Below are 14,078 nucleotides of genomic sequence, written 5' to 3'. Positions count from 1 at the left end.
AGGAAGTAAAGCTTTTTTATTCTCCAACAGGTCAGGAGCCCTCAACAAGAAACTGTATTTTATTAACAGTTTTACCATTGGACTGTAATTCATCGAGCACATTTAACTTACACCCATCCAACCCTCCAGGAAAGCTCTTAATTAACACGGCCAGATTCCTCGAGATTCAAAGGCTGTTATTTTAAGGGCATCAGGGGAAAAAAAAAAAAAAAAAAAAAAAAAAAAAGAGGTCAGGAAGCGAGCAAAGCAAGCGAAGCATGTTCTTAATTTAAATGCCCTGCTTTAAGGATTCCTGCCCAGACAGCAACGAGCCCCCTCACGCGCGTCCCCGTCCCCACAGCAACGCCCCGCCCCCCCGCCGCCCCGCGAGCCAATCGCAGTCGCGGAATCATGAGTGGCAGTAGGACGGACCAATGCCCGATGAGGGCGGGAAAAAGCGCGGGGGCGGGCGGAGGCGGGGGCGCGCCGGGCGCGGTGACGCCATCGCGGCGCGCGGCGGGAGCGCGCCCGGAGTCCGCGGGTCGCTCTTTCCCTATTTCCTTCTTTCCCTCGTTCCCTCGTTCCCTCTCTCCCTCTCCGCCTCTCCCGCCGCGCCATGAGCCAGTTCAACTTCGGGGCGGCCGCGCCGGGCGGCGCCTTCAGCCTGGGCGCGCCCAAAGCGGCCACCGCCGCCACCACGACCACGAGCGGCTTCTCCTTCTCCGCCCCCGCGCCCGCCGCCTCGGGCGGATTCACCTTCGGCACCGCGGCCGCGGCGGCGGGCGGCGGCCAGCCCGCCGGGCTCTTCTCCTTCAGCAGGCCGGCCCCCACCACGCAGCCCGGCTTCAGCTTCGGCCCGGCCACCACCGCCCCCGCCGCCGCCCCCGCGGCCGCCGCGTTCCCGCTGGGGTGAGACCGGGGGGCCGCGACGGGGGTGTCCTGCTCGGGGCTTCGGGAGGGCCTGGAGAGGGGTTCCGGAGGGAGCGAGCCCCTGGCTCTGGTGCCCGGGAGTTCCCAGGGCCCTGTAGGGTGTTATTGGGAAAGTGCTCGGCGAGCCCCGTGACTCGTCCCCGCTGATGTTTCCGGGTGGGCACTGGGGATGAGCTGCTCCACGCTTCCCTCTGTGACTGGGGTAGAGACACCCGGACAGAGATATGATAAAGCTTTGCCCGCAAGCATAAAAAGTCTTGTCCTTTCTGACCCAAATCTGGAGCGCACAGAATGATTCCTGGGCCAGTTGGAAGCGTTTTGTCCTTAGGAAAGGCTGTGAGCTCTGGAGTGGCTCTTCAGAACTGCTGCTGTCGAAGCTTTGCCAGATGGGAGCAGTGGGAAAGGGAGCTCAGATGGGGACGAGCAGTAAAAGTGAGCAGAAAAAAAACCAGCCTTGTATAGAGGGAGTGACTGAGAGGTGTGAGAAGGAGCAACTTCTCTTTCACTGCCATAAATGTTCTGTAGTGTCTGGGTGGGTGGAGGTAGTGAAAGGAGAGTCAGTCTAAAGAGCCCTAAGGAAGGATGGCAGGTGACAGGAGTTCGATACAGTCTCCTGTTGGAATCAGAACACAAACCTGGCCAGGTGTGCATCTCTTTGTAAGGTGGTTTCTGCTGTCAGCAAATGGTCTGTGAGAAAGGTGACTGAGTACTGACTGAATGTGTGTCTCAAGCAGGTTGGCTTCTTTTCTCTCCCTCTCTAGGACAAGCGCACCAAAAGTAAACTTTGGGAGCAGCACTGCAACTCAGGCTCCTGGAATCACAGGGGGCTTTGCATTCGGTAGCTCTGTGGCAACCAGCACGCCCTCCAGTCAAGCAGCAGCAGCCCCATCTGGCTTTGCCTTTGGCATTGCTGGCACCAGCAGCACCAGCACGGCTCAGACTGGGACGACAGGAGGGTTCACCTTCTCCAGTGGCACCACGACCCAGGCGGGAACAGCTGGGTTTAACATCGGCACTGCGGCCCCGCAGGCCACGTCCACAGGGCTGACCTTTGGCACGAGCCCTGCAGCTACTGCCACCACCACGGCCCCCCTGGGAGCTGCCACCCCGGCAGCTGCCACCCCCTTCAGCCTTGGGGGGCAGCCCACAGGTGGGTGAGCGCCGGGCTGGGGGCGGCAGCTGGGGAGGGAGAGGAGGTTCTGCAGCCTCCGGAATGGAGCAGGAGCTGGAGTCAGTGCTGTGTCTGACAGGCCTGTCCAGGGTCTGCAGGGGTGGGCAACAGTGGCTCTTTAGCCTTTGGGTTTGGAGAGTGAGGCTCAATAATTCTGGCAGCGTGTGTAGAAGTGCCAGCTGCCTGGGAAGCACTTTTTAAATGTGTTTTGGGTGATTTGCTGGTGCAGAGGGAAAGGGCTGGGAGTGGAGGGGAGCAGGTGCTGCAGGATGAGTCTGGCTGACAGTGCCAGACCGTGGTTCACCTCCCTGAGGGCAGGAACCTGCCCCCTCCTGCAGAGTCTGCCCAAAGCTCAGTGTCCTGTAGGAAAAAGTTCATCTTTTCCTTTTGCTTTTACTTGTTCCAGGTCTAACCTTTGGGTCACTGACTTCAACAGCAGCCACGAGTGCACCTACAGCAACACTGACCACAAGTACCACCCAGGCACCCACCCTGTCCTTTGGAACCAAGCTGGGAGGTAGGAGGATGTTTTGGGAAATACTTCCTTAAGAGTTTGTGAGTCTGCTGTCCTTCTGGGGATCTGGAGTCTGGGAAGGGGCTGTAGAAGCATTTGTTGCTGTGGGTTTGCTCTGGCAGTGGAGATCGGTGACAGCTCACAGAGCCATTGGATGTGGTGTCCTGTGTCTTTGATTGCATCCCACGTGCCACATTCTGTTCTGTACTTGTGGGAGCATAGTGGAAGGGTGGTATAAGGCAGGCATAAGGGGTTCCCTGGGAAAGATGAGAGAGTGTTGAGGCAGAATAAGAGGAAAAGCCAGTAAAATCCTGACATCCCTAAGAACCTGCTGCAGCCGGGCAGTTTGTGTCGCCTTCTCAGCAGGAGGGTCCTGCAGTGGATGGGAGCTCCATGTGCTCTGCTTGTCCAAGATAGAGCCTTTTCTCTTTGCAGTAACATCCACAGCTGCTACAACGGCCTCCACCAGCACCACCTCTGCGCTGGCTCCGACGGGGCCCACGTTGTTCGCGTCCGTCACGAGTTCTTCGGCCGCGACGTCGTCCACCACCACGGGCCTCTCACGTGAGTCACTCCAGACAGGCTTCATCCAGGTTTTATTTACTGGAGGAATAAACGAGCAGCAGGGCTGGTGGTACCTGTAGGCATTGGAGCTCTGCTGCTGCTGCTGGGGTGAGAGGCGTGAGCAGGCAGGGCAGAGCTTTTCCAACCTCTTAATGTTGTTTTCTGTTTACAGTTGGTGCCACTTCCACTGGTTCCACTGGGACTGCCGGTCTGGGGACACTTGGGTTTGGATTAAAAGTTCCTGGAACAACAGCTGCCACAACAAGCACTGCCACTGGTAGGAATGAGATGCTGAAAGTAGCTGAAAAGAAGAAAGAGTAGCAGCACAGCAGTTCTGACTTGTAAAGCCCTCCAGTAACTGAAAAGAACACAGTCCTTCTTTCTTTGATCCTCCTATTCCATCTTGTTTTGGGAACATAGAAGTCTCATCTCCTGCAAAGGTGCAGGAGTGTAACTGGGTGTGCTGGTAGTTATTAGGTCTGGTAGTAGAACATGAGGAGATTGAGAGTGGTGTGGGCAAGTGATGTTTTCATTCCCTTCGTGACAGATGTGGGCTTTGCTTTTTTTTTCCAGAGGGGCCTATTGGAGCTGCTGCAGTTTGTTACTTACCAGATGTGTCCTCTTCTGTTGCTTGACTTGAATCTCTTCTTCCCAGGTACTACTTCTGCTTCTGGCTTTCCTTTGAATCTGAAGCCATTAACTACAACTGGTGCCATTGGAGCTGTGACCTCCACAGCTGCCACAACCACAACCACCACGACCAGGTGAGTGTTTTGTTACCACTGTTTCCTGACTGGGGCGAGAGCTGCTGCAGTGCTGATGGAGGGATGTGATGGAGGAAGGGGAGAGGAGTGTCGTCGTGCTTCTCTTTTCTTTTCTGACCTTGTGTTCTGTCCTGCCCCTCACTCCCTCTCAGCACACCTCCAGTGATGACTTATGCCCAGCTGGAGAGTTTGATAAACAAGTGGAGCCTGGAACTGGAAGACCAAGAGAAACACTTTCTCCATCAAGCGACACAAGTGAATGCCTGGGATCGGATGCTGATAGAGAATGGAGAGAAGGTGAGGACATGTCCAGTGTAACCTAATTTTGCTTGCTTAGATCCTCTAAGGCCTTCAGTGTTACAGATGAAACAAACCAGTGCATGGCACTTTTCGACTTGTGGAAAAAAAATAGATGTGAATTCTGTCTGGGTGTTTTTCACAAATCTCTGTGTGTTCTATTCTTGATGCACTGGATCTTGGGAATCTGTTCTGTGACTTTGTTGAGTCACAGAACTTTGATGACAAGTTCTTTTAGGGGGAGCATTCCAATCTGAACCTCCCTTAGTCCATCTTTGGTCTGTAAATCTGTACGTAACTGTCTCTTGTGTGGTGCTGCTTTCTCACTCTCACTCCTCCTCTTTGGGGAGTTGTCTTTTGAGTTTACAAGGTCTAATGAAGTGTCTTCAATTTCCAGATTACTTCATTACACAGAGAAGTAGAGAAGGTGAAGGTTGATCAGAAGAGGTAAGAAACTATGAACACCTGAGATGGTTTTGGTTGTTGTTTTTTTTTTTGTCGTGCCTGGTTGTATGACAGCTTTAGAATGTTTATAACCTGTAGGGGTTTATTAAAATTGGCATTTCCTCTTTTCAGACTGGATCAGGAACTCGACTTCATTCTGTCACAGCAGAAGGAGCTTGAGGACTTGTTGACTCCTCTGGAGGAGTCTGTGAAGGAACAGAGCGGGACCATCTACTTGCAGCACGCGGATGAAGAGCGGGAGAGGACGTAAGGCAGAAACCTGCTTGGGATGTGTGTGAGCAGACTCCTGGGGTGATGACCAGTCAGCAGAGAGTGGAGTTGGGATGCAGGACAGTATTGAACCTTCAGTGGCTGCTGTCAGATATTTAACCCTGTTTTGTGCATGGCAACTTAGATTTTACTCGTTAGAAATGGGAATTGTGAGTGGAAGCCCTCAAGTCAGCATGAAAAGCTCTTTGGATGTTGGTCTAATCAGCTGTCTGGGAAGAGCTTACTAATTTTTGCATGATTTCTGAAAATTAATGATTCTTTAGTGATAGAAGTGATGAGAGCAGAACACACTAGGTGTGGCACTGGCATCCTCATGAGCCTTAAGCGATGCATCGTAGCAGAGTAGTTAGTGTTTGGTTCAGGAGAGAATGAATCTTGAAGAGTGCAGGCTTATTGCTTCCTTCAGTTCTGACAAAGCCTTCCAGGAAGCCCTTCACACTGTGTATTGCTTGTCTGTCTCCATGTATCTGTTGAGAGTGGTTTAAGAGTCTCTTCATGCATGTGGTGGAGCCTCTCAGGGTACTGCTCCCACATCTCTGCCAGCCTTGGCTGCAAGACATGGAGGCTAATTGTGATTGCCCATAGTTGGTGTGACTGGGAGCAGGTTTTCAAAGGTCACTTAAAATGTTCTGATCTTGGTTGCCTTGTGTTCTGCAGCTACAAACTGGCTGAAAACATCGATGCTCAGTTGAAGCGCATGGCACAAGACCTGAAGGACATCACTGAGCACTTGAACACATCGAGAGGCCCAGCAGACACGAGTGACCCGGTAAATGCAAGCTTTTTTTTTTTTTTAACTTTGGCAAAGGATATTTAATTACCCTGCAGTTCTGTTAACAGTTTTCAAAGCATCTCATTCTGGTATGAACTCTGGTGGTTTGCTTGTTGATTAATTTCTTCCTAAATTGTGCTTGGTTTCAGAGGCATTTAACATTGATCAGGCTCCACCACTTGCATCTGTCCTGTGGCAAATCTAAATTTTGTTCAGAATGCCCCCCATAGATGTTGATACATTTTCCTTATACCATTTTTGTATCCTCATGAAAACAAGATCTGAATAACCAGCTCTTTTTGGTATCTATTAAATTAATCTTGATACTCCTTATGGCTTTACTGAGAAGCTTAATTTTCAGTAAAAATTTCCCTTCAGTACTGTAGACTGAGTTTTCCACACTTATTTTTAATTTTGCCACCAGAAGCCTAGGGTGATGAATGTTCTGATGGTTCCCAGGTCTAAATTAGAATAAGCCACAGACATATAATCTAAATTAGTTTTCCTGATGGTAAAGAGAAGGAAAGCAGCAGGGTTGCTGCCCAGACTTCCCTGGGAAAGTGGCTGCTCAGTTAGGGAAGCTGAACAGTGAAAAACTTGGCTGCAGCCTGTTCCAAAGGAAGGGACAGGCAGGCTCTCTCTTACTCCTCTTAGTGTTTATGTAGTGTAACAACTGACTTGCACCTTCTCTTTCTGCTCAGCTTCAGCAGATCTGTAAAATTTTGAATGCACACATGGATTCCCTGCAGTGGATTGACCAGAACTCAGGTGAGTGTCATCTTGCAGCCTTTTGGGAATGTAAATGGAAAGCAGGTGGCATGTGTGGGAGTCACTGAACTGCTGAAGATCCCTGAGGAATCTTTTCCTCCTCACCTTCAGTGTCACTGTCCCTTCTGTGCTTGAGTTCCCCTGATGTGCCTGATTGGGAGCCTCTGCTGAGAAGCCCTGCTTGAATGTTTTTCTTTCTCCTTTTGCGGGCACAAGTGTGCAGGGTTGTGTTCTGGGGGTGACTGTGAGATTAATCCCTTGTTTCTCCCCCAGCTGTGCTGCAGAGGAAGGTGGAAGAGGTGACCAAGGTTTGCGAGAGCCGCCGCAAGGAGCAGGAGCGCAGTTTTCGCATCACCTTTGACTGAAGGACTCCCAAGTTTAACGGGTTAACATAAAAGCCTCCCCAGAAAACAGAGCTGTTTGGGAACTGAGGTCTGAGATGATGACCTGCCTTTGCTTCTTTTTCTTGCAATAAAATGTGTTGTTTGTTCCAAAGCCAGTCTTTGTGGTGTTGGAGGGGAGTTCACTGACCCCAGTCTGAGGAACTGTGTGAAGTTTGTGCAGGAAGTGTGGGCTCTTTGTCCTTCAGCACTGCCTGCAGACTGCTGGGATACACAAATGCTGCCTGGGAGGGCTCTGGGCAGGCTGTGCCTCCCTGGCTGAGTTCTTTGGTGCTTAAATGTAACTCGAATATGTTTAATTGTGACTTAATAAGCTTTTTCTTGGGTCTTTACGAGATGATTGGATGAAGAGCCATCCTCAGAGGAGCTGCAGCAGTCTGGGAGACTGCAGTCCCTGACCTGGCACGCTGGAGTTGGTGCTTAAATTAAGTATCCTTCCACTTCTGAAAGTGAGCCTTGTTTTCTGTGCTTTGGGCAAGAGCAAACTGGGTTCCCTCACCCACCATCCCCCAGAGCTGGGATGTTGCTCTCCCCTGAACACTGGCATGCTGGGGGAAGCATGTGCTTCCCACACAAGTGCTTTTCACAAAAAAGCAGTAAAGCAGGGCAGCAGATAAACCACAGTGTCTGCCATTAATGCTACCTCACAGAGCAGCCATCCTCCATGCCACAGGGCTTTAGGGGCATCCACAGTGAGGAGCCAACATGTATTTCCCATCATAAGCACCCATGTAATTACATACCTGTGCAGCCACAGCACCTGGAAGAAAAGGGACAGGCTTTTTTCTTGTCCTGTAGCAACATACCTGCTGCCACCAGAGACAGGGCAGCAGCCACCCCAGTCAGGTACTGCAGCTCAAAGCAGAGAGGCTAGGACTGAGCTGTGGACACAGTCCTGCATCAGCAGAGTGCAGTACACTTGGAGAAGAACACTTGTGGAGCACAAATGTGAATAAGCACACACTGTGGAAATACCATAATAAGTGCATTTATTTACACGGCCTCCTCTCTCCCTCCCTGCCTCTAAAGGCTGAGAAGGCAAACACACCTGTGGAACAGGAGGAAAAAGCCAGTCCACCCCAACAGTGTAAAGGCAGTGCCCATCTCTCTCCCTTCCCCACCCTGAGATTAATGGACCTGCACATTAACTCCCAACAGTCCTTCACTGTGCCAGGTACAACCAAGGAGTTCCCACGGCTCACTGAACACCACAAGGCTCCTGGTTATCCATCCTCACGTGGCAGGGGGGTTCTCTGCAGCAGAGGAGCTGGGGATGGCAGCGTCAGCCTCTGGCAAATGCTTCTTGCTTTTCCCAAATTCAATCACCAGTGGCTTCCCCTGCAGGTTGTACCCGTTCAGCAGCTGCAGGGCACTCTGGGCAGACTCAGTATCTACAACAAGACAGAACACAGTGGGCACAGGTCACCCAGGACATGCTGGCACAGCATCACTTCTGCTCTGATAAATCCTCTTCCAACCCAGGGAAAAGACTATGATGTGATAGGGAGAGGAGGGAGTGAATTCCCCGCCTTCTCCTTGGAGAGCAGGCTTGGCAGCAGCCCAATGCCCTGGGGGAAGATGTGGCACCTTTGGGGGTTGGGGAATAACTGAGAGGCACAAGGGAAGCAACACAGCAACTCACCAGGGAAGGTGATGAAGGCCTGATCCCTCATCCGCCCGCTGAGGAGGCGGAACTGGATCAGTGGGCTGTCCTCCTTCTGGAACCGGGCAAACAAGGACACCAGGTCCTTCATCCTCACCCGAGGGCCCAGGTTCTTCAAATACAGCACCTGATCCAGGGACACAGAGGGTCATCCCTTGCCATGCAAAGACACCTTTCAGCCTGGTCCCAAGTCCGTGCAGATCAAGGGTGTGAACTAGTTCAGCCCCTCTGCCACCCCAGAGCCCTCACACCCGCGTGCTAATGATGATGTTTGGAAGATGGGTGGGTGCACAGAAAAAGGCAGCTCTGAACTCAAGGCATCCCTGTGCTTACCTGCACCGAGTGCCAACAGTTTCAGTTACTTTTAAAATGCAGCAAGCTTCAGCTATCAGTTAAGCACAGCTGGCCTCAGCCAGGTCCAAAAAGAGAGTGCACATCTTAGCTGGTGACTCGCTGGGGCCAGGAAGGCTGGGCTGAGAAGCACAACTCTCTGCCAGGCCTGTGACCTCCCAGTACAGCCCAAGGTCCTCTTTCCTCCCAGAGTGCAGGCCTCTCTCCCTTGGTCTGGAGGATCAGCCAAGCAACCTCCAGGCAACAGCAGAGGAGCCTTCTCCTGCTGACACAGCTTCAGGGTGTGCTAGTGACCCAGAACAAACCCTGGTCCATCTCAGCTTACCTTGCTGGGCTCCCCTGGATGGTAGGACGAGAACCTGGGTATCTTCCGGAGTTCTTCCTCTGAGAGGCGGTTCTTGAGGATCTCCTCTTCTGGGACAAACTCTACAGGCTCCTTGATAATCACTGGCCCTGGAGAGGACTGGTGGGGCTTTGTTGCAGGAACGCTGGGACTTGCTGCCTGTTCTGCTTGCTCTTCCTGGTCTGGAGGTGACGAGTCCTCGGTCACAGGCCCCTGCAGGGCCAGGGAAGGGCACAAGCAGGGGTCACTCTTAGCAGGCTGGACTTTTTTAGGGCACTTCTTGCTCAGCAGCTCTTGGTAAACGCTCTCCAGATGAACCATGGGGTCCTTTTCATTAGTTCCCTTCTTCTGAGTGTCATCTAATTCATAACAGAGAAATATGGTAACGTGACTACCACCAAGAACCTGGGAAACACAGAGACTGCAGGAAGAGACACGGAGAGGAGAAACCCTGCCTCAGCCCAGCCTCTGAGCACCTGTCAACCAGGCCCTGCAGGTTGTTTAAAACAAGAAGAGCAGCCCCAGCAGCCAGCAAGTGCTGGTCTCCCAGCTCAGGATGAACCTGCAGAGAGCAGCAGCTCCACCAGTGCTATGTGCAGAGCTCATTTCTTCCAGAGGTGTCCTCACCAGCTTATCTGCAGACACATTTCAGCACATTCCAGTGACTCCTTTGATACACCTTCCTCCTCCTGCGTGCATGGCCAGGATGTGCCATGCTGCCTTTCTACACCACTACATGCAATAGAAACTTTTTGCTTCCAGAGACATCAGATTAAGCTTCTGGGTGTAAAGAAGGTCCATGGCATGGACTGATCAGTGATCTCTTATGATTCACTTAATGGAAATGAGGACAAAGGTGAGAGGGGCATCTCCCAGCCCACAAACCTCAACCTTGCTGCCTCTTGGTTTTGCTAAATGCCACAACACTGACACCCAAGGAGGGAATAGGGCTCAGAGGATTCTGGGTCAGCTGGACATTACAGCTTGAGCAGCTTCAACACTTATCAAAGGGATGTTTTGGGAGCTAAGGGTAGAGACGTTCCCCCTCACCTTCTACTGAACACTGTTACATACAAAAATCAGCCTGGGCTTGAGCTTCATGCCCACATGTTCTCCAGCTAAAGAAGCCTGGAGCAGCTTTTGCCATCTCTGCACAACACTTGACTCTTTGTCTAGAAAAGTCACATTAAGCCACAGGTTTAGGGACACCACCACTAGGGCAGAAAGTGCTGTCATCCCATGGACACAGTACAGGGAATCCACAACTGGATCCAATTCCACTTCAGAGAGGAGCCTTTAACAAGTCATTCCTACTCTCACCTGCTCTGTGCCTTTGCTTCCCTCCCCCCCTAGTTAGACTGCAGTTTTCAGATCTTTAGGCTTTACCAAAGCACAACTCCAGCCCCTCTTCCACACCCCGAGCTGGGCTCTGCAGTATGTGCAGCACATCCATGAGACCCATGCTCCCCAAAAAGATGCATTTTACAAGGCTCTATATTAAACCCTTCGGAGAACCAACTCTCTCTCTTCTCGTGTAAGAGAGGAAAATATCCCCTCCCACACAGGACCAAAACAGAACCACATCTTCAGGGACAGAAGGCCAGACAGAGACGTGTTGGACTCCCACACAGCCTGGTTCTCCGTGCTGGAGCCAAGGCAGGAAGAGCCCTGAGCCCCCAAACCTTCGTGGTAGAGCGCCCGGAGGAAGGAGTGGCGGTCTGTTCCCTGGAAAAGGGCATTCTCAATCTCCATCTCCCTCCGGCTCAGCTGCTTGCTGCCAGCAAACCTCTGTGGCAGAGCCAGGATGCACTGACGCTCTTCCATCTTCTCCTGGATGGCATGGAGTCGGTCCTGCGTGGCCTCTGGGGCCGCCCCCAGCCCAGAGCCCTGGAAGACAAGCACAGCTTTGCTCAGGAACTGACCTCCTCCTCAGAGGCTCAGCCAGCAGCCAAACTTCACACCCCCCAGCCCTGCAGTGGGTGCAACCAGGAACCACCCCCAGAGAGCAGGGCACCAACAGGGCCTGTTACTGCAACCACTCAGAAAGCTTGAGAGCTCTCAGGTCTTGAGAGAAGTGGAGAAACAGCCCCTTCCTACTGACCTTTCTGTGCTGCTTCCCTTTCCCGGGCCTGACTCCCTCTGTCCCTGCAGTCCTTGCCTCTGACAGGTACAGCCATTTTACAGAGCCACCTTCAGTAACTGCACAAACCCCTTTGGCAACTCCTTCCCCATTCCTACAGCACTCCCCAACTCAACTTTCCACCAAGCTTTTTATTCTATGACCTTTTATTCTACGACCTCCTCACTGAGAGAACATTATTTGCTGGAAAGTGGACCCCAAGCTGCCATTTGGCACCTGAAGGTAGATTTATGCTGAGGACTAAGCCCTGACCAGCATCACTCAAGCCAACTTCCAGGAACCACACGGTGAGTGCAGCACAGACCTCACCTGGCTGCACATGAGCATCCCTGGATAACTAAACCTCATTGCACGGGGCCAGGCCAAAAGCACAGCTGCTGAAAGAGCATTTCTGTTCCTCCATCCACCTCGATCAGAATCCAGGGAACACACTTTTATGGGATGGATTTTCTTTTCTCAAATTCAGTTTGAGAATTACTGTGGCAGATCCTTCTGCCTCAGGCAAGAAACCAGGCTTTCTCTCTGCACTTAGCACAACCTAACAAAGACTTTCCCATGGTACCTCTGCCCCACATCTGCATGGCTTCCATTCACCATTTCACAGCTTCCCTGAGGCACAAAAGCCTGTTTACATGGAAAAGCAATTCCCAGAAATCATTTGTACTACTTTGTTTTCAAAAAAGCTGCCACTTAGCAGCTGAAAATAACAGAAATCTGCACTCAGTACTTTGCCAAGAGCTCCCCGGGCAATCTGAAGTTCTCTCTGTCTCAGCTGACATTCCTCATCATTCTTGTTGGAATCTTTCATTCAGGGCCTCCATGTACAAAGCTGCACATCACCACCTGACTTGGGCTTTCTCTCTCTCACAATATTCTTCTTCTCTCACAAGTGGTAGAAGACATACCCTAATGTCACTGGTTCCCTCTGTCAGAGTAGTGTTTTCCATGCTAATCTTTATTTCTAACCATCCCAGAATTGATTGCATACTAAATGTAACAACTGGTACTGTTGACAATAATTTTCATTCTTAAACTAACACCACCCCTCTCTAAACCAGGCTTTAATCAGGCCCCAGGAGGGCTGGGTTTCATTTAAACACCAAAGCAAACAATGACTTCAGCTGAAGGGAGGCTGATTACCAGAAACACCTTTTTCCTGCACACAGCTATCACTCAGGAAGAGGAGGCAGAGGGAATCCAAGGGTCAGCCCAAGTCCTGGTTTGCACCTTCTAGTTTACCAAACTGAGAGCAGCACACTCCAGTGCACCTGACACAGGACAACCCCAAAAGCCCCTTGTCTCAGGAATGTGAAAGAAAAGGGTGAAGGTGAGAAATCTGCTTTGGCACTGCTCTGCTGCAAACAGCACCCAGAGAGGAGTCTGGCCCTGCCTTCACACACTGGGTTTGAAAGCCCTGCACTGCTATTTTCACAGGGCTGTTCCAAGGCTCTTGAAGCACCTGCAAGCCCCTAAGGAGAACACACAAAATCCTCCCTTACAGACAGCTATCCCAAGCCAGTGATGGGATCCAGGGATGTATCAGGATACTGAAAGGAGGAGGTTGAGGTGCTTCAAAATGTTTCCTCCTTCTTCTCTTCCAGCCTTTAAGTCCTACTTACACAGGTATAAGAAGGTGAAATTATTTGCTTGAGATTATCAAAGCAGAAGCAGGAATATAGTCAGGTCCTGCTGTGTTCTAAAGGACCCACTCCTCACTCCACTGTGGCTTTTAACATAGACCACTCCAGCAAAGAAAACACGCCAGAAGAAATGTGGGATCATGCTGGATATAAGCAGCAGCCATTCTTTACCAGAGGGCTTACAAAGGACTGGAATTTTCTACCTGGGTGCTGCAGGGTTAGAGAGAGGGATCCAACCAGATTCACACGAGAGCAGAGCATGCCCACCTTCCTTGTTGAAGTCCGGTTCTTCCAGAGCAGAATCTCCGAGTCGGAGAGCCCCAGCTCCCGGAGAGAGGAAGTTTCTTTGTTGCTCTCCTCCAGGGCCTGGAACTGTGACAAGGTCAAAGCCCCCGCAGCCTCCTCCCCAAAAGGCTTGTAAAAAGCTGCAGGGGCAAAGCATCTTCTCTTCGACTTGCACCTGTGATCCAAAGCAACACAACGGCACAAACAGCTCAGCACTGACAAACTGGGGGGACAGGAAGGGTCTGGACTCCCTCCCCAGCCACACCAGAGCAGACCGGGACTTACTGCTCGATGGAGACAGTGGTGTCAAGCTGCTGCTGAAGGAGGGTCTTCAGCTGCCTCTCCCCTTCTGTCTCTAAGTCTTCCAGGAGAAGCTCATCACTGGACAGGCTGCTGTTGACCCTGAGGCACACAAGGCCAGCACAGAGGTGGTCAGTAAGGCAATGGGGAGAACACTGCTCAAAGCACATCCCCCCTACAACCTCTCTACCTCTTTGGCTGTTTTAATGGGAATTAAAGCACAACACAGAGCCAAAACTACTCGACTAAAGCTCCCACTAATGTTACTTGAAAAGCCAACAGACCAGGGACTACTCTGAGAACATTAAAGTACCCTAGGGACTCTTAAGGTGTTTTTATTTCGGTAGAGATTATTATTATTATTATTATTATTATTATTATTATTATATTATTATTATTATTATTATTATTATTATTATTATTATTATTATTATTATTTCGGTAGAGCTGCTTTATTATTA

General features: G+C 51.2%; 2 protein-coding genes across 5 annotated transcripts in view; one reads left to right on the top strand and one right to left on the bottom strand.

The window, feature by feature from the left end:
• RBM41 (RNA binding motif protein 41) overlaps positions 1-14,078 on the bottom strand; it is a 21,723-nt gene that overhangs the window by 5,769 nt on the left and 1,876 nt on the right. For 2 of the 4 annotated variants that reach the window (XM_017819259.1, XM_017819260.1), the window contains exons 2-7: positions 13,603-13,719; positions 13,300-13,492; positions 10,935-11,139; positions 9,235-9,611; positions 8,538-8,685; positions 7,864-8,286 (exon numbers count right to left, since the gene is read on the bottom strand). In XM_017819259.1, coding sequence (XP_017674748.1) covers positions 8,129-8,286; positions 8,538-8,685; positions 9,235-9,611; positions 10,935-11,139; positions 13,300-13,492; positions 13,603-13,719 — 1,198 coding nt within the window. In that variant the 3' untranslated portion in view covers positions 7,864-8,128. Of the gene's footprint in view, positions 1-7,863; positions 8,287-8,537; positions 8,686-9,234; positions 9,612-10,934; positions 11,140-13,299; positions 13,493-13,602; positions 13,803-14,078 lie in introns of those variants that run through there. The other 2 variants (XR_001875533.1, XM_017819257.1) reach the window with 2 other exon arrangements.
• NUP62CL (nucleoporin 62 C-terminal like) lies at positions 485-6,993 on the top strand. The gene is made up of 12 exons (XM_017819256.1): positions 485-888; positions 1,671-2,059; positions 2,487-2,597; positions 3,030-3,158; positions 3,331-3,435; positions 3,814-3,922; positions 4,075-4,219; positions 4,617-4,666; positions 4,796-4,930; positions 5,612-5,723; positions 6,428-6,494; positions 6,768-6,993. The coding sequence occupies exons 1-12, from the start codon at positions 596-598 to the stop codon at positions 6,857-6,859; spliced, it is 1,737 nt and encodes a 578-aa protein (XP_017674745.1). The 5' UTR covers positions 485-595; the 3' UTR covers positions 6,860-6,993.

The sequence above is a fragment of the Lepidothrix coronata genome, unplaced genomic scaffold, assembly GCF_001604755.1.
Source record: "Lepidothrix coronata isolate B3197 unplaced genomic scaffold, Lepidothrix_coronata-1.0 Scaffold73, whole genome shotgun sequence".
NCBI lineage: Eukaryota > Metazoa > Chordata > Aves > Passeriformes > Pipridae > Lepidothrix > Lepidothrix coronata.
The sequence above is the reverse complement of the archived record's forward strand: the minus strand, read 5'-3'. Positions and strand labels throughout refer to the sequence as shown.